Genomic DNA, 20,415 nt, shown 5'->3' on the forward strand with positions numbered 1-20,415 from the left:
TGAAGCATTACTTCAGATGATCAAAAGCCTGCTTTGCTGCAGCATAATTTCCTTCAAATCAGAGATCTCGGCCGTCCCCATTCTCTCACAATGCGTTACTGTCTTCATGATGCTGGATTAGAAAGATCTAGAAGAAAAAATTGGTCCATAGAGGAGTACACGATAAAGTGAGTCCATATTATTCACAAAGTCGAGTCCAGAGGATCATGCCTTGACTGCCGATCCATTGCAAAGAGGAACCAAGGAGCAAGGGATGGTTCTGAGGAAACGAAAAACATGGGTCATCTTGAGTGCAACTTTAGCTGTTTTCCACACCAGGCTCGTGGAAACAGTGTGAAAGTATTCCTCTGAGGTGCAGCATTGTCTCTCAGATGTAAGAGTGAATTTCCTGATGGAGTTAATAGTTGATATTTGGCAGGATTCCCACTGTGTATTTGTGCCATCTTATGATGTATGGATCAAAGAAAGTTCCTTCCTGGTTTTAGCTGCTGCTAATTAATTCTTATTTCACTCAACTATACAAAATATGACCTTGGGTAGCTTTGGCTATATTTCTTTCTTTATTAATTCATTTATTTAAGGTGTTGATTTAACAGTCCTGACTGTAGTTCCATTCACCCCTCAGTACTAATAAAGGATTTTGTAGGTGTGTTGTAAAAAAGAGAAGTTTATAATAAGTGCCACAATCAAACACTATAGAAAGAAGTTTGGACCATTGATCAAAAGGCCATGAGTTCAAATCCCAAAACCACCAAGCTGCCACTGCTGGGCCCTTGAGCAAGGCCCTTACCCCTAAACTGCTAAGATGTGTAAATGAGATACAGTAGTTACAATTCACTCTTGATAAGGGTGTCTGCCAACATGCTGTTAAAGTAAATGAGTTGTTTCTATAACATCTTTATAAATAGTTTATGTGTTTAGCCTCCTGACCTCCTGACCTGGTCGAGTACTATGACGAGTTTCGTTTATGTCTCAGGGAAAATATGTCAGTGAGGTACAGTAATGGCGGTTTATAGCTGCTATAGCATAAGTGAAAACAAATTCTGATTTCACGATTGATGTCATTATATACAAAACAGTAAAAAAAAAAATTTGCTTGCACATTTTTTGGAATACATATGAAAAATAAAACAGTTTTCTCAATATGAGTCTGGCCCAAAACAATATAAAAGTGTTTTATAGATATTTGTTTATAGAGATATATAGATTTCAACTTGTTGCATAGGAAATGGAAGAGTTTTTAGCAACCCCATTGTTGCTGTATTTTCTCAAATTCGATTGGTTCTCAAAACACAAGAAGGTTAAAAAAATCATGCAAAAAAGGTGTCAAGATTTTGTATTATAGTTATTAGTTTTTTGTTTTGTTTTTTTTCTTTTCAGTGGGATGCAACATAAAAAAGAAAAGAAAATTAAAAGGGGGGGAAAAAAGAAGAAAACTCAAGCCAAAACCTATGGAAGGTTAACAATTGCATGTCTGGAATGACAGGAAACATGTGACATACTTGTAGAACATCAAGCAAAAAAGACAAAACACATCCAGCAAAAACACTAGGAAGGGAAAAAAAAAAAAAAAAAAAACATCTTCACTTGCGAAAAAAGGACAAGAAATGTAAGAAAAAAATAAGAAGAAAAAAATTGGAGGGTTTCCTTGTCATGCATATCAGTTTGGCGTCAAAAAAAATACCTTCATCCTCTGCACCGTCATTATCACCTAACTCATCATTCTGTTTCTTTGTAAGAGGACCTAGGATCAAGAACGGAGAAGATGGAGGAAACAGAGAATACAAGAACAACACAAGCCTTCAAAAAGGCGTCTCAGAGATACAACGAGCTTGCATTGATATCCTGATACATTACAGAGCAAAAAGAAAAAAGGAAGAAAAAAAAAAGTGGTATCGACGATCTAAGCAATCAAATGTTCAAACATTTCTGTAGAAAAGAGGCAAACAGTCAATAACATTATGTTCTACTGAAAAGCAAACTACTGGATCTGAGAATCCAGTGCAAAAAAAAAAATCTTTTTCAAAAACATTTTCCTTTTTTTTTTTTTTTTTATATTTTGGATTTTTATGATAAAAAAATTGTCACTGGGAAATAAATAAACTTTTTTTTTTAATATCTAAAGACTCATTGACTTTTATTATGAGGTTGGAATGAGGTAGCAAATTATACTCCTATCATTAATTCATTCCAGAAAAGTAAATGCTGAGTTAAAAATATAGTTAAAGCAATAAATGTGTAAGCCGAAATGTATACCTGATATATATTCAGTACTGATTTGACGACATTATTATTATTATTATTATTTTTTATGTATACTCTATAGTCCAAATTATTGGGACACCTGACTTTTTCAGCCATATGTGGTTCTTTCACAAATTGCACACACAATTGTATGGGATGTCTTTGTTTCCAGTAGCATTTAATTTTTTATTTATTACAACTATGAGACCTAAACCTGTTCCAACAAGACAATGCCCCTGTGCACAAAGCCAGTTATATGAAGATATGGTTTACATGAAGAGGAAGATTGTGAGTGGCCTGCTATAGAGCTCTGGTCTCAACCCTATTGAACACCTTCTGGATGAATTGAAACGCTGACTGCACCCCAGGCCTCCTCACCCTACATCAGTCACCAGAACCTGACTTTACTAACACACTTGTGGTTAAATGGGCACAAATCTCCACAAGCGCACTCCAAAATCTAGTTGAACATCTTCTCAGAAGAATAGATGGGACAGGGGACTAAATGTTGAAAGAGATGTTCAAAAAGTACATGCGAATCTTATGGTCAGGTGTCCGCAAACTTTTTGTTCATATAGTCTTACTAGACTTACATTGAAAGGCCATAAACATGAAGAAATGGCTTCAAACTCTGCGTTTACTTTTCTGCTACACAGTCACACAGACGAGCTGTCAGAATTTCCGCACACTAATATTCATCACTCGGGGCTTCACTTTATGATTTACACCACGGACATCATGACAGCACTCACTCACAAAAACATGCATGCTTTAACACACACACACACACACACACACACACGCAAAAACACTTTTTTTAATGATCATGCACAGGCTGAGCACATGCAAGCTAGTCATGTGACACAGCAAAGAATGAAGCTCAAAACAATGATAATGTGTCCATCAGAGACAGCGCCGTGGATCCACATGCTCTTATAGACATTTGGACGAGATGGAAAGAGAGCAGTGCCATGCACCGTCTACGTCCATTTCTTTCGATGAAGCTTAGTTATTTTTAATTGTTTTTTTCTTATCTCTCTCTCTTTTTCTTTTTCAGTAGACAAAGCCTCTGTAACTCCTCAACACTGTGGACAAACAGCAGGTGTTATGGAGTAGGAGAAAATCAATGTTAACGACATGAGTTTGGTCTCCCGCGGCCCGGCAAACGCGGCACCCTGAAACATAAAACTTATGAACACGAAAGTGCAATTTCGGGTTGTTTGAGGCGGCGCATATATGACAAAATACCACCGCGTCAGTCAGCAATCTAACACTGAAATGAAATAAATGATTGAAATGGATTATACAATCAATAGTACACATTTACATTGAGAAAAAAATTGTCTTGTGCAGTGATTCTGCACGTCTTCACCCTGAAAAAAAAAAATACATTTTGGAAACTCTTAAGACTGTGAGAATTACTTATAGCATTATGGATATTAAATTCATTAATTTCATTATCCCAGTCAGGATGAATCTTGGATGCAAGATGGTTGTGATGCCACACACATTTATACTTAAGGGTAATTTGAAGTATTCAGTTCACCTCCTGGCTTGCATTTGGGAGTTGAGAGGAAACCAGATCACAGTGCATAGCAACCCGAGCTCAGAATCCAACTGAGAGCATGGGGGGTGTAGATACCCTCTACCCACTGTGCCATCCATGAGCCTTAAGACAACTTTTAAATACATTGCAATCAACACTAAAGTTTCCCACATGATTGGTCTTTCAGGTCCATCACAGTGATCGCTTACTGACATAGAATTAAACAGAATCGTTTATCTATGTCAGCCATAATGCATTAGGACAAAATTCTACCAGTACCTAGCAGCTGAAACGTGGCCAATTTAAATAAACATCAAACTCTTTCAGTGATCACATTGATAAAGAAGGTAGCGGTAGAATAAGGAAGCCCAGACAATACCGTCAATTGTAATGAAAATGACCTCAATATTCCTGCTTGCTAACCCTCATGCTTCTGCCGCATATAACAAAGGGAGATTTTTATCTGTGTCTAATTGGTTTGAGAGCTGGCTTCATTATCTCGGGTTCAAGAAATCACGCCAAGGCCGTATCCATGCCAGTTGATTTGAAGGGGAGGATAAGACAAAACTGGCGGCGGGTTGAAAGCGGCCGTGGTTAGCTTATTCTTTAGTTGTGCTCGTCATCGAACAGACCAGAATGCAGAATGAGAGACTCACACAGATTCAAGTCCAAATATATATCATCTAAACTTTCAATCTGGTTAATAAGGCAAGCCTTTAGTCAGAAATAACTATAGGTATGCTAACATGAGAGATTTGTTTTAAGGTGGTCCACACCTGTACACCACCCCCACCAGTCAGCAGCACCAGCACAGGGCAGGATGAATTACTCTGATTATTTTAAATTGTAATCCTAGCACTGTTGGCTTGCATTAAACAAGGCAATGTTTTACAATCGTCAGTCACTTAGACATTTCAGTGAACCTACAAATTCCAGTCCTTGTTCTTAGGTATAGGAAGCGAAGCTCTGTCTAGTCTTCTATTGCTTGTAGAATAGCCATTTCAAGGTTCAGCACATCACGAGTTCAGACAAACTTCTACACTTCTGCACAGCACTTTTATAAACAGCTGTTACACAATTAGTTGAAGCTTCTGTGTCCAACTGGTCTCTCTTCTGACCCTGCTTTTACCGACAGTAAGTCACGACAATGTGTGAAAATTCGTCAGGCTGCATCGTGTGAAAATCCTACTGTCTGAAGATAATGAGCAGGTGTATCTAATCTGTTGTCTGGCATGCTTAATACGTTGAGTAGAGAGCAAAGTGTAAGTTTCTGTATGGAAATAAAATTACTGTCTGACAATTAAAACATTTAAACAACAACAAAGTGTAAAGAGTTTAATAATAAGAATATTTATGTGACTGGAAAACTAGTTAGTTCTGAAGCATTGCTATTGGCATGTTTACAGAGAGCAGCCTGATAGACAAGCAGTGATAGCTCCATCACCAAAAATACAGTAGATCAATTCACTCATTCATCTTCTTCGCTTTTCCTCCTCAGAGTCAATCCTATTAATAAAGGTGCAGAATTGATCCTGGATAAAACGCCTGCCTACTACAAGAGGACTAAATACACTATAAGGATAGAAGTATTGGGACACCTGTCTTTTTCAGCCATATGTGGTTCCTTTTCAAACTGTTAGCACTACGCTGAGGGCATACAATTAACATAGGATGTTTTTGGGGGCAGTAACATTTACATTTTCTCTTCACTTAAATTTGGAGACCCAAATCTGTTCCAGCATGACAATGTTTTTGTACACATAGCCAGCTCTGTGAAGATATAGTTTAAATGCTTTGAAGTAGAAGATCTTGAGTGGCCTGCTATAGAGCTCTGACCTCAACCTCAGTATATACCTTTCAAAAGAGATTGAACACTGACTGCACCCCAGGCCTCCTCACCCTCCATCAGTACCTGACTTTACTATCACCCTTGTGGCTGAATGAGCACAAATCACCACAATCACACTCCAAAATCATCATCGTGGAAGAAGAGTGGAGTGAATTAGAACAATAAATGGGGACTATATGTGAATGGTGGTGGTGTTGGTGGGTTGTGGGTTTTTTTATACAAACAATAATAGGCCAGGACACAACACTGATAATAGATTTAGGGTACAACACAATGTGCTACATAAACAATTTTAATATGAGAATGAACATATACTCATTTGATCATCATAATGTTTATATATACTTATATTAGTCAGTTTGTCTTATACTGCATTGATTCTGATTGGTTGGCAGGCAGTCCAATGTGTGCAATTATTTTTCAGCTAATCTTTAGCTAAGAAAATAAGAAAGGAAGGAAGGAAGGAAGGAAGGAAGGAAGGAAGGAAGAAAGGAAAAAAGAAAGAAAGATCTTAGTAGGCTTTTATAATTTCTAATTATTACAGATAATAAAATAGAATACTTAAATGTATGTTTGTTCTTGTTTATGGCTTTTCTGTCTCATTACTGTAATCACACTCGCTCTCTCACATGCTTAATTTCCTGTTCCTTCTCTCTCTCTCTCTCCATCTCACTCTCGCTAGCTCTAAAATAATGTTTTTGAAATAGCAACAAAAGCTTCAAATAGGATGTAAGAAATGTGTTCTACACACAAGAGCATTTTAAGGACAGAAACCTGACAAATATCTTGAAATAAAACTCTATAGTGTGGCAAAAAGCAAAAAAATGGACTCTAGCCTGTTGAATTCTTAAAAAACATAAATAACAAAGAAAATTCAAAATAAGAGTGTTACTCCTGACATGATTACAACCTCAGGTGTGTGTTATAATTCTAATAATTGAACAGCTTTTTGTCAATAATTCCTTATTACATCAAATTAGCCAACCCTCATGGCCACCTTTGTTTCCAAGCTATTAACACATGGGACTGGGTATTTAAACTGAAGTGATTTGTTTTGAAAAAAATAGAAATTATGTTTGTGAACAATGCAAATTTTCAACATTATATGGGAGCGTTATTAAATTGTGTTCATCTCTATCCCAATTTATGTAGTCTATTACCAGAAGTAAATGAAGCCCAGTGATTTATCTGTGGATTAATCCCTGACTCTCAGTTACTACTCACGCTGTCCTGCTGTTCCTCAGTATAAGCAGGTTACTGCATCATGCCCAGTGTATTAAAGAGCCAGAGACAAGTGCCTGATTTCAAATAGATCAGATGGATGAGTCTAGGTGGCGGTCACCAGAGAAGGGCTCTCCATCACTCTGTCCAAGTGGCATAGGGGTTGAGGAAAGTGAAGGGCATTAATCCCAGTGGAGAGGGACACTACCTAGCCACCTGTCCAGTCTCTCTGTCCACCACATCATTAACCCACCCTAGGCTCTGTTCCCCCTCTGACCTCAAAGATTAGGTTCAGCAACTCTCGCTTTTACCAGAAGAAGTACACACTTTATTTTAAAGCCACAGAAAGACAGACCTACACACCTCATTTCTTCGTCACGTCACAGAGCAGCAGATTGATTTATCATTGCATGCTCCTCAGTGGCACTGGAATATTCCTCCTTGTGCCTCCATTGATCGGAATTCACCTCTGGCTGATAAATGGCTACTTCATGCCTGACGCATCTCTAATGCAGCATGCAGGTGAAGTCTGCCTGCGCTGAACTCGCGAGAAACCTGCGGCCGGAGCCAGATGGGGCAATTAATGTTTCGAGGCAGATCGATTTCAGATAGAGCCTATTGACATCCCTGGCCATTCATCAGAGAGCTCAAGTTCCTGCATGCAGAATATCAGCAGAGCAAATCACAAAGTGAAATGCTGAGCAGGAGTAGCCACAAATTCGAGGTAATGACTAGTGCCTTCAGAACATAACGAAGAGTGATGGAATTTAACGGAAATTAGTAGTTCAGTGAAACATTTTGCAATCAGTGATGTTTAAAAGTGCAGGTAGGGCTGCCACTCCAGGGTTTGGGGATAAATTCTAAGCTCGAGTTTAAGGGGTCTCAGGGTCCTCTGGTTTTCCTCCCAGTAGAAGCACCACATTTATTGCACTAAGTGGAGTCTTGGGGCCACACGCTGTATCCACAAAACAACAGGTGGTACAGCTGGTAACACAGCCCTTGTACACACCCCTAACACACAACCCTCACCCTCCTGCCATATGGGGGGAAAAGTACAGAAGCATTTGGGTCCTCACAACCAGACTGTGCAACAGTTCATTCCCACAAGCCATTTGACTCCTCAATGCAAAGGGTCTGGTCTGACACACACACTTATAACTAAACATCCTCATTAAAATGTTTTGCACAACTAACTGCTGCTAATTAGGGATGGTAAGATTCACAGATTCACACTAGTGCATCGGCATTAACGCAATCGATGTAATGCATCCATATAAAAGTGTGTAGAGGATACAAGTTGGCATTTGTAGCGTGATACATCTTTTTTTTTTTTTACATATTTGCATCGTTTAAAAAAACAATTTATTCATATTTAATTATTAGTAGCTGTGCTATACTTTTATTATTCAGAAAGTGAACAGTAATTTGTAACCAGTGCTTTATATTTAGTTTGATTTCTCCTCACTAAACTTTTTCTCAAACATGTTGTCTTAGCACCTCTGCTGCTATGTGAATTTGACTTATCATGGAATGTAGATTAACATGGCAGAGGTAGAGCTGCATTTTCCTACAGACAGAACAGATAAAAAAATTTCTGTTTTATTCAATCTTTATTTTATTTTATTTTTTGCACTACAAAGACCTGTTTGTAAAAGGGACATGCATTAAAAGTCAAAAGGCACTTAAGTAAATTAATGATTTGCTGTCTGTGTGACCCAAAGAAAGAAAAGTGAACTACCGAATCTGTAAGATATTGAACTGCATATCATATTTTTTTTCATATACCGTCATTTCCGGACTATAAAGTGCACCCATTGAATTTTACAAATATTTCTATTTTTAACATAAATAAGCAGCACCTGTCTATAAGCCGCTGTCTACACTAATAAACGTTACACAGGCTTTAACGAAAGACACGTTACACACGGTGTAACGGGTGAAATATGTTGCGCTTCCTTTAGGAGCATAACGGTATTTTGGGAATAGCATGCCACTGCATTCTTCCGGTATTACTGCGTGTGTGTGAGACTGAGGATTATGTGCTTATTATTTTCTGATGCTCATTTCTAAGTTTCTTTGACTAACCCGTAACGCTGTTGCCAAGAAAAATAAAAAAGCACGAGTTTTGGAAACCTGTCTGTGCTTATATGATTTCTGTTGCAACTGGAGTTAGCGACCTATCCCTTCACCCTGACTCAACGTGTTACAACGGCTTGTATCTAAACAGTAGCCTACCAAGAAAGTCATTGTTTACTGTCTTCTTCCTTACTTTTACAACTATTTCTCTCGGGAGTTTATCTTTTAGCATCATCGTGCGTTTAAAAATCACCCGATGGATGTTTTTTCTCCCGATGCCGTGCAGCTCAGAACACAGGTGAGGTGCGTTTTTTCGTTTCCGTTCGGAAATTTCATTGGTCTAATGTTATGGGTTTCAGGAAAAATTCATAAATTAGCCTCTTCGTTGTTTAAGCCGCGGGGTTCAAAACATGGGAAAAATGTAGCGGCTTATAGTCCGAAATATACGGTATTTCCATTGAATCGCATTGTGTTGAGTCAAATTGAAATCGGATCTCACTGCATCGTATTAGGGGTGAATTGTATCACATCGCATCGTAGCTGCTTCATATGTACTGTATGTTTAAGACATTGTATCGTTGGCTATGCATCAATATGTGAATCGTATCGGCCTCAGTTATGGAGATGCTCATCCCTACAGCTAATCCACCAATACGAACAATTTATTTGAACATTAACACACTTGCTGTACTGGACAGTGCAACATTGTCACTGTGTTTATTGTCTCATTGTGTTGTGTTGCTTGCACATGTGCACTTAATAAAACGTTCTTGTTATTTTTGTGTTTTGAATCATTCTGGTGTTGATTTCTAATGTTTCATGTAGCACCTTGGTCCTGGAGAAACGTTGGTCCGTTCCACTGTGTACTGTACTGTATAATATAAGCCTACTTGACATGAGTTGACATGACCCTAAAAAATATACAAAAAATAAATAAAAGATACAGAGAGAGCAATAAAGGAATGCATGAGAAGGGCTCTTTGTGGGCTTAATCAGTGTTCGATAACCACCAATCAAGTACTCGGGTCTTAGCTCAGACACAATTTATGTGTTTCCCCTCACAACATGTTAAAATCCATGGGCTAATCTATTCCAGAAAAGTGCAGTCCATCTTCTGAACAGCAGGTAACACCTGGACGAGAGTCAATATTTCTTCAAGCGTGCAACGTTGCACACGAGGCGATGCCATTATGCTCCTGCTGCAGCTTCGACGGAGTCTAATGTGTGCGCCGAGCAAGAGGAAGCTTTCCAGGGAAGACCGTGACTCATCAGTTCCTCCCAATGAGGAGCTGCCTGTAACAAACACCACAGCTCCTTAATGAGCAGCGGAAACAGAAGCTCAGGTATGGCATTGGACAAGTGGCCCCTTTACCACTGCTCCAAATTTAAGGACTCTCGCACAACTATTAGTCTGCTTGCAGTGTCGACGGAATGTGGGCAAAATTGGTACATTTAAGTTGTTTGCTATTTGGTTCCAAACTGTGTATCAGTAGACAAACCAAAAAACGAACAAACCTTGTCTGGAGAAAAACATCGAAACATCAAAAACCCAGAGCTAATTGCTAAATCTATAAAATAGAATTGTTTAAATAGTGGGTTTTAAACATTTTGCTGTGCAGCTGTATTGTATCTTTTTCATCTCTCCCTGTTCATTGGTCTAAGCATTACTTTTCCGCAGTGCTCCAACTCTGTCCTTTGGCTCAGGTCGAGCTTTGCGGGTCATATTAGCAACGTTGTATTGTTGGGTTAATAAACTGCTTTCTTAATGCATTCGAGGCCAGAAATAGACCATCTCGCTGTGCCGTTCTGCATTCTTGATAATCAACAATACCATGCCATGAAGTTAACAGCCGTCTGCTTTTTTCTGAAAACACTGAGAATGAGAGGAAAGAGGACAGAGCCTCCCTCGAGCCACACGTCTAAATGAGTGCATGAACATCTAGATATCATGTTCCCCTTTTCCACCTGGGCCATGCTGCAGAAATGAAAGAAGAACACAACTAGGGTGGAGGCTGGGATGCTGTGTATATGATGCCGTGAGGGAGATATACACATCAGCACAGAAAGCAGAAAGTGAAAGCAGGTGAGAGAGAGAGAGAGAGAGAGAGAGAGAGAGAGAGAGAGAGAGAGAGAGGGTAACAGAGAGAGCAAGAAGATTTCCTATACGAATGCAGCATTTACTATGCAGTGTTTCTTCTCCTTCACTTTTTTCACCATTCATTTTGACAGCCTCTATTGCATCAGGCGTTTATAAAGAAAACGGATCCTCCTTGAGGAATTAAATGTTATATCCTGCAGGCATTTTCTCAGGGAAAAATAAAGAAATAAAAAACCCCTCAGCTTTGAGGCAGCCGTGTCAAGCAGGCATCAACTGCGTTCTCCGTGTACAATTGTTTTACATGACAGAATCATGTTGACAATATTTCACCTCCTCCACTTCTCCATCTGATAAAAAAAAAAAAAAAAAACCCGGCATCAAAAGATTGCTCTTTCACAGACGCTAATTCTGCACCTCGCTGCTATGAAGGTTTCACGGAGGCTCGGTGACAAATCAGAGAGAAGCGTCACGCTCTTGAGAGGGAAAACAAGGCCTGTGGATCAACCGCTCATAAATATTTGATCCCGCCCCAAATGGCTGGCATTCAGTGACGACAGGGAGAAAAGGGTAGCCAGACCCGGATAAGTAAGATCTAAAACGGCTGTTTGAAATATCAATAGCTGGAGCCACCAGCATCAGGTTATTTTCCTGGAGAGCTCCTGTGGAGAAGGAATGGAAAAATGCGCTGACCAAAATGTCACGGCAGCTTCAGATGGTGCACTGCTCATTAGAGGGAGAGGGTGACAGGGCTTAAAGTCAGGTAAGATTTGTGAAAGGGGAGGTGGGGGTGGGGAGCAGGATTTTCATTAAGAGCTGTCATCCATAACCACATAACCACTGACATGGAGACATTACAAAGCTCATAATGAGTAGGCTTTCTGGGGGGGAAAAAAGGCCTCAGGAGAAAAAAGTCTAGTAGCGTCATGAAAGAATCGCTCAGTGCCTCATCTTCATACAATTTTACCTTTCTTGGGTTTTAGACATTAATTTGCCCCAATTGAGCAGATACTCTTATATAAACCATTTTATTTCAAACCATAAGTCAGTCTGCCTCTCAAGCAATACAGTAACTATATAATGGCAGTGCACTTGCTTCTAACAGTACAGATTATACTAAAGGACCTAAGCCCCGCCCACACACGTACAGACATTTCTGGAAAAAAAATTTAATAATGGGAACATGCCTCATTATACATTATTACTAAGAATTTACCAATAGTTTAACCAGTTCCTCCTTCTCCATTTTCCCATCAGGGGTCGCCACAGCAGATCATCCGTCTCCATACTTCTGGTCCTCTACATTTGCCTCTTTCAAACCAACTACCTGCATGTCTTCCCTCACCACATCCATGAACCTCCTCCTTGGCCTTCCTCTTTTTCTCCTTCCTGGTGGCTCCATCCTTAGCATTCTCCTACCGATATACCCCATGTCCAAACCATCTCAATCACTTTGTCCACAAAACATCCTACATGCACTGTCCCTCTAATGAACTTATTTCTAATCTTGTCCATCCTAATCATTCCCAACGAAAACCTTAACATCTTCAGCTCTGATACGTCCAGCTCCACCTCCTGTCTTTTAGTTTAATGCCACTGTCTCTAAACCATACAACATAGCAGTTCTCACCACAGTCCAATAATACTTTCCCTTTTACTCTCGCAGATACCCCTCTATAACAAATCACTCTGATAGCAGATCACTCTTCTCCACCCACTCCACAGTGCCTGCACTCTTTTCTTCACTTCTCTAACACACTCTCCATTACTTTGCACTGTTGACCCCAGGTACCTGAACTACTCCACCTTCACCACCTTTTCTTCCTTCAACTGCCTTCACCACTCCACTGCCCTCCCTCTCATTCACACACGTACTCTGTCTTACTCCTACTGACTTCAATTCCCCTGCTCTCCAGCCACACTTGACTTCCTCACACAATATCACAACTCCTTTCTCGGCACCCTTCTACCGGTATGTCATCTGGTCCAACCAACTTTCCACTCTTTATCCTCTTATTTGCTGCTCTCACTTTCTCTTTACTAGTCCAATCCACTTTCTGCTTCACCATTTCCACACCATCCAACCTTCTCTCTCTCTCATTTTCCTCATTCATTAGCTGCTCAAAATACATCCACCTTTTCAACACACTCTCCTCACTAGTCAACACATTTCCATCTGCATTCCAACTTGCAGGACATCCTTCCCAGCTCAGTCCCTCTGCTTGGGCAATCGGTATAAATACCTTTCTCCTTCTTTAATGTCCAATTTTTCATCCAGCTCCTCATATGCCTTTTCCTTAGCTTTTGCCACGCTCTCACCCTCACCCTCTGTTTTGCCAACCTCTTTCTCCTTATGCTTTCCTGCACTTTCTCATTTCACAACCACTTCTCTTTGTCTTCCTTTCTCTTTTTAGATGTCACACCAAGTACCTTTCTAGTTGTCTCCCTTTTCACTTCTGCAGTAGTTGCCCAATCATCCAGCACCTCTTTACCACCACAGAGCCCCTGTCTGACCTCTTCCCTGAATCTCACACTACAGTCTTCCTCCTTCAGTTTCCACCAACTTATTCTTCTTCACCTCTAAAACCATCCTACAGAGCAGCATCTGATGCTGTCTAGCTACTCTGTCCCCTGCCATCACCTTACAGTCTCCAATCTCCTTCAGGTTGCATCTCCTACATAGAACATAGTCCACCTGTGTGCACCTTCCTCCACTCTTATACATCACCATGTGGTCATCCTTCATCCTAAAATAAGTGTTTACCACTGCCATTTCCATCTTTTTTTGCAAAATCTACCATCATCTGCCCTTCCACATTCCTGTCCTTAAAGCCAAAGCTACCCATCATCTCCTCATCACCTCATGTTCCCTAGACCAACATGCCTATTAAAGTCTGGCCCAATCACCAATCTTTCATTCCTACGTACACTCTCCCCCACTTCATCTAACTCACTCCAGAATCTTTCCCTCACACCCATTTGTGGAGCATAAGCACTGATGACATTTATTATCACCCCTTCAAATTCCAGCTTCACATTAATCACTCTATCATGAACTCTCTTCACCCAATTTCCACCTGTACCCTGTTGGCTAACAATACCTGTAGTGGTCGTTGGTAACCCGGGCCTCGACAGACATGGTATGAAATTCAGGTTTGTGATCCGCATATTTGATTTGGCACATGATTTATGCTGGATGCTCTCCCTAACACAACCCTCCCCATTTAACCCTCTTATTCAATATTTCATATACACTATATGGACAAAAGTTTGTGGACTTAACCATATGATTCATATGTGTTTTTTTTTTTATTCCATTCCACATTTACTAGCCATTTTCAGTTATAGTAACTATTATAAATATTTATATATAAATCTTTATACACACACACACACACACACACACACACACACACACACATTTATTTTTACATTTATTTATAAATATCAATATATAATATTTCATTACTTGATTGAATCATATTTCATTTTCCTGTTTATCTATTTCCTCCATGTGTAGGTGCCATAATATAATGCGCACTGTACTGCTCCTGAATGCACTGCTCTCATTAGTGCGTTTGACATAACGGGTTATGACATACTATCACTGAGCTGGCGTGATCACGCAAGCGTTTTCTCTAACTGTGTTTCCATGCGGGAGGATATGCTCTCAAAAAACGGCATGAACAGGAGCATTTTGGAAAGGGAAATCATAATGTTATTAGTGCAGGCGAGGTAGAAATAGACAGTAGAATGTCGACAGTAAGTGGAACCGAAATCTTTTCAGGTCGCTATTGTGCTATTAATAATAATAATAAAAAAAAAGTGATCATTCAGAATTACAAGCATTCGAAGATGGCTATCAATTCCAATTTCAAAAAATAGGAATAAATAAACAAAGGCTAAAGCTTTTACCCTCCTGAGTGACTCAAACCTGTAATTAATGCAAATTTTCACATATGACTCCATTTTTTCAAAGCCTTGTATCAAATTTTGCCTCAGGAAAAAAAAAGCTGACTTTGTAGACAAATTATGGGTTGTTATGTGTAACATCATTTAAAAATGCAACACTGTCCCACTGTTAGATCTCAGTTGCCACGTTTACATGTACACCTTTTTGTCATTCCGATTAATATCATTCAGATTAAAAGATTCTTTGGACTGTTCACATGACACACTCTCTAATCCGATATGTTGTTTTCCTGTGCTGGAACTTTCAATCGGAATGACTTTGTGACGTGCGCATATCAGCCTGTGTACTGTGTCTTGTCAACATGAAGTTCCATTATTTCTTATGCTATTTTAAAGTAAAATGTTGCTCTTAACCAACCAGCAGTCTAAATTTGTAGACATACTACTGCTGGAAGGTGTGAGGAAAAGATGGGTGCATGTGTTGCCGGTCATTCACATGTTTGTGTGGTAGAGGGATTTATTGCCCCAGAAGAAGAGACTGTCAGAAATCCAATTCCCCTGACTATGTGTGTCGCGGTTGTTTTTATACAAACCTCGGAAGCTGTGCGGAAAACCGTGTTTTAATTTATTAAATTAAATTTATTTATTGTTCGCAAGAGCACAGTAAAAAAGTTCGTCTACAAATTGTGCAAGGGAATGAGCCGATATGAGATCTGATACGGATGCCCCGTTGAACCGGAAGCTTCCGAAATCGAAGAGATTTGAGGAAGCGCATTTTGTGTCTCAAGCAATGGGTCGTATCAACGTCAGTAATCGGTTTAAAATGTTTACACTGCAGGATTTGTATTTTCCCTTTTGAACCGATTGCAATTTCAATCGATTTGGGCGTTTTTATTCCGATTGAGGTGTTTACATGAAGCATTTTTATTCGGATTGGACTTTTAAACCGATTACAATGTAAACGCACCTGGTGTGATCGATAACGGATGGCTTTTGTGGCTATGTTCATGTTAACAGTGACAAAAATATAGCAGCATAAATATATAACCTAAAACATAACAGAAAATATTCCCTTCAAGTGTTAGCACTGCAGAATTCTTCTCGGAGTATGATAGCTACACAGATTAAACAAGCCACCCTTTTTTTTTTTTTTTTATGTCTGTTAACACAACGACGTGGGCTAATATTAGAATGTGACAGCAATATCAGAAAGGGGCATCTAGTGATTTATTTTCCTCCTGGATTCACATGCCCACTCTTCTCTTCTCGACAGAGTTGTTCACAGGGAGTGTGTGTAGTCCGGCCCTGCAGGTGCAGAGACTAGCCTCAAAGCAAGGACTACACAGATGATGGAGAAATAGCATGACACAGATCAGGACAGAAATGGAGAGAGAGATGGGGCTATTTTTTTGTGCTACAGGGAGCCTAATTTCATGGTATAACACCAGTGTGATGCCCGGTTGGTTGGCTGTACTCCCCTTTTTTCCAGTTTGCTCCAAAATTGTGGTCAGAAACAAACGCATCTTTGATGTCGCACAACAGGGAAGGCACTATTTCCAAACCAATTTTGGTCCAAGTTTGGCTTTGCCTTCCCACCTGCTGAGATTTATTTTTAGTAAAACATTCTTTTTTTCTCTGTAAGTTCATTACAGCTCTACTTGTTTTCAACTTAATTATCGCCTGTTCTTATGCAGTCTGCTTGATAAATCTCAGTGCACTTCTTTAATCTTGCCATTGCGAATAAATGACTAAAGGAATCTGACTTCTGTGCCACTTCATATTTACACCTCAGCAGAACAGGAAATCACGAATTACCGCTTCATCAGTGGAGTTTCATTAACATTAATAATGTAGTTGTTTTTTTATTTATTTAAACACTATAAAAAAAAGGAAAGTGGAAACACTTCAGTTGTTCAGGAAATAAATCAAAGTGGTGTGATACTGCGGGAGGGGTGGGAAAAAATCCAACCACACCAAATTTGACCAAATAAATATAAATATGCGCTTTTTTCATAAACTGTTACCACAATTTTGAAGCATGCAATTGTTTAGAATATCTTTGGATACAGTAGCATAAGATTTTACTTCACTTAAACTAGGAGGCCCAAACCTTTTCCAGCATGACAATATTCCTGTGCACAAAGCCAACTCCATGAACATATGTTCATGAAGGTTTATATCAGAGTGGAAGATCTAAATTGGCCTGTTATAGAGCTTTGACCTTAAAACCGCATTCAACACTTTTGGGATGATTTAGAAAGCTGACTGCACCTCAGGCCTCCTCTCCCTACACCAGAACTTGACTTTCTAAAACCCATTTGGCTGAATGAGCAAAAGTCTCCACAATCCCACTCCAAAATCTAGTGGAATATCTTCCTAGAAGAGTGGAGGTTACTATAACAACAAATGGGGACTAATTCAAATAGCACTTATGAATCTTATGTTCAGGTGCCCACAAACATTTGTCTATAAGGAATATATAAACTTTATTTATTTATTTGTTTGTTCGTTATTGATCTGGGTCAATTAAATGTAAGGTTGCTTTTTCAAGGGTGCTGATTATCCTGAAGCTGACTATCACACCACCCTGTCACTTCTTGTTTCCTAGCAGAACTGAATTGATTGAATTGACAGTTAGAAGTAGGACGTTAGAGGCGTTATGTAATCTTGTCTGTATGTAATATGAAAGTCAAATTTTAATAAGCATCACACTCAGGTCCTGCCTTCAACACTGGTCTGGACTTGCCACTGACCCAGATGTAGGACCCATATGCTTATCAGTGCCTCCAGGTAAGAGGTAAAATCTAGGCTGGGTTGATTAAAACCATCCTTGATTGATGAAGATGCTTAGATCCAGTGGCTGCTGTGCTTCTATCATGGCTGCCTGGGTGGAGGAGGAAGAGAGGGGCGTTCAAAATGATTCGAGCATCAGCAGGACGGCAAACAGTCTAATTTGCCACCATATTATATTTCCTCATCATTTCAATTTCAAAGCGATCTGCATTACCATGCAGCAGGGATGAAAGGGGTAAGGGGAAAAAAATAGAAAGTATGAAAGGAGGGAGCGCTGAAGTTCATTCCCTGTGCAGAGTCCCGACATCGACATCTCTTTATGCTCGGGCCACTCGTGGGCAAAATTATCCAGTGTCTCCAACCATAAAACAATCTTACACACTGCCTGCTTTCCCCTCATGTGTTCGCCTGGGAAGCCTTTGATACTGGCAACAAACTACAACATTTTTGTTTTTAATCAATATTTTATGCCTAAATATTTCATCTGATCTTTCAAGCTTTGCAGCTGGTTGCACAGCACAAGGAAAATGCCAACAACTAGTTATGTTCACTAGGAAAACACTTCATGTTGTTTCATCCCTGTTTTTGATCTTGTAAAATAAATTTACCACCTCTTTATTTACAGTAGTGGCACAACCAACAGCAATCAAATTGACACTGGTTAAGTCTAGTGAATCAGTAACCCACAATTATTTACAGTGCAGAGTCACAGCCAGGGAACTGGAGATGTAAATTACTTTGGTTTGTCCCAATTCAAGCTTTTTATAAAGAAAAAAAAAAAAAAGGATATTTCTCACCCCTATTAAAGTTGTTGTCTGTGAGAGCTACATTTCCAGGCAGCCAGGATAAAATAAAGAGCAAGTAAAGGTTAAAAGTAAGCTTTTTTCTCATGCCAAAGAAGCAAATGCATTAGCATAGCAATGCAAAAACATCTAGGATGAGGTTTATTTTAATGTCTACTGGTGGCTGTCATAGATAGATAGATAAATAAATAAATAAATAAATAAATAAATAAATAAATGAATAAAATGTTCACAGAAGCTCTGAATTGCAAGCTGAAGTGTTAGTATCATTATGACTTTATGAGTCCATATTTTGATGTATTATTTTTCATTAGCACAGGATTTTGACTTAAAAACTTCACATTTGGTTTTAGAATCTTGCCATGTTGTTTTTATATTACTAACACTAAGACTGATAGGATTCCATGTCAATCAATTTGATAGTTTAACTTTCATCTACCAATCCTGAATTTATTTAAATTAATTTACCAATCATAAGGTTCACTGTACAACACTGCTTCAAGCCAGTTCACACTGTACAGCACTGTTTCGAGACAATTCACACTGTACAACACTGTTTCAAACCAGTTCACACTGTACAACAATGTTTCGGGTAAGTTCACCCTGTGCAGCACTTCTTCAAGCCAGTTCACCCTGTACATCACTGCTTCGAGTTAGTTCATACTGTACAACACTGCTTAAATCCAGTTCACACTGTACAGCACAACTTCAAGCCAGTTCACACTATCTGTTTTACTTGTACACTGTATATCTATCTATCTATCTATCTATCTATCTATCTATCTATCTATCTATCTATCTATCTATCTATCTATCTATCTGTGTCAGCTGAATTGCAATTAAGAGACATCTGGCTTAATTACTGTATGGGAAAAAACAAATTGGAGTAAATGGAGTAAAACTTAAATTTAATGATTATGTCTTGAGATTTGAAATATCAAGTAAAGAAAAAAAGTATATGTAAAATTCTGATATGATCACTCAAAAATAACATTGTTAATGTTGGTGTCTGGCAGTTATTACAAAAACATACATTTAGTGCATTTCCACATTTTGTCCGGTTATAACCACAAACTTAAATGTATTTTATTTAGATTTTATGTGATAGACCAACACAAAGTATCGGATGATTTTGAAGTGGAAGGAAAATTTTACATGGTGTTAAAGATTTTTTACAATTAAAAATCTGAAAAGTGTGGCGTGCATATGTATTCAGCCCCCCTGAGTCAATACTTTGTTGAACCACCTTTTACTGTATTTACAGTTGCAAGTTGTTTTGGGCATGTCTCTACCAGCCTTTGCACATCTAGGGACTGTAATTTCTGCCTATTCTTTTTTGCAAAACAGTTGAATCAGATTGAATGGAGAATGTCTGTGAACAGCAATTTCCAAGTCTTGCCAAAGATTCTTAATAAGATTTAGGTTTGGACTTTGACTTGGCCATTCTAACACATAAATATGCTTTGATCTAAACCATTCCATTGTAGCTCTGGCTGTATGTTTAGGGTCGTTGTCTGCTGAAAGATGAACATCTGCCCAAGTATTAAGTCTTTTGCAGCCTCTAATAGATTTTCTTCCAGGATTGCCCTGTATTTAGCTCCATCCATCTTCCCATCAACTCTGACCAGCTTCCCTTTCCCTGCTGAAGGAAAAGCATCCCCACAGCATGATGCTGCCACCACCATGTTTCACGGTGGGGATGGTGTGTTCAGGCTGATGTGCAGTGTTAGGTTAAAGCCACACATAGTGTTTTCCATGTAGGCCAAAACGTTCAAATTTGGTCTCATCTGACCACAGCTGTGTCCCCTAAATGGCTTGTGGCAAACTGCAAACCGGACTTTTATTCTTTTTTGTCAACAATGGCTTTCTACTTGCC

General features: G+C 39.1%; 1 protein-coding gene across 4 annotated transcripts in view; it reads right to left on the reverse strand.

The window, feature by feature from the left end:
* Window positions 1-20,415, reverse strand: part of nlgn1 (neuroligin 1) — a 269,206-nt gene that overhangs the window by 125,511 nt on the left and 123,280 nt on the right. For 3 of the 4 annotated variants that reach the window (XM_046858117.1, XM_046858118.1, XM_046858116.1), the window contains one exon: window positions 1,685-1,744. The exons of the other annotated variant lie outside the window; for it this stretch is intronic. In XM_046858117.1, coding sequence (XP_046714073.1) covers window positions 1,685-1,744 — 60 coding nt within the window. The remainder of the gene's footprint in view (window positions 1-1,684; window positions 1,745-20,415) is intronic. 4 annotated transcript variants of the gene reach the window in all.

The sequence above is a fragment of the Silurus meridionalis genome, chromosome 9 (assembly GCF_014805685.1).
Source record: "Silurus meridionalis isolate SWU-2019-XX chromosome 9, ASM1480568v1, whole genome shotgun sequence".
NCBI lineage: Eukaryota > Metazoa > Chordata > Actinopteri > Siluriformes > Siluridae > Silurus > Silurus meridionalis.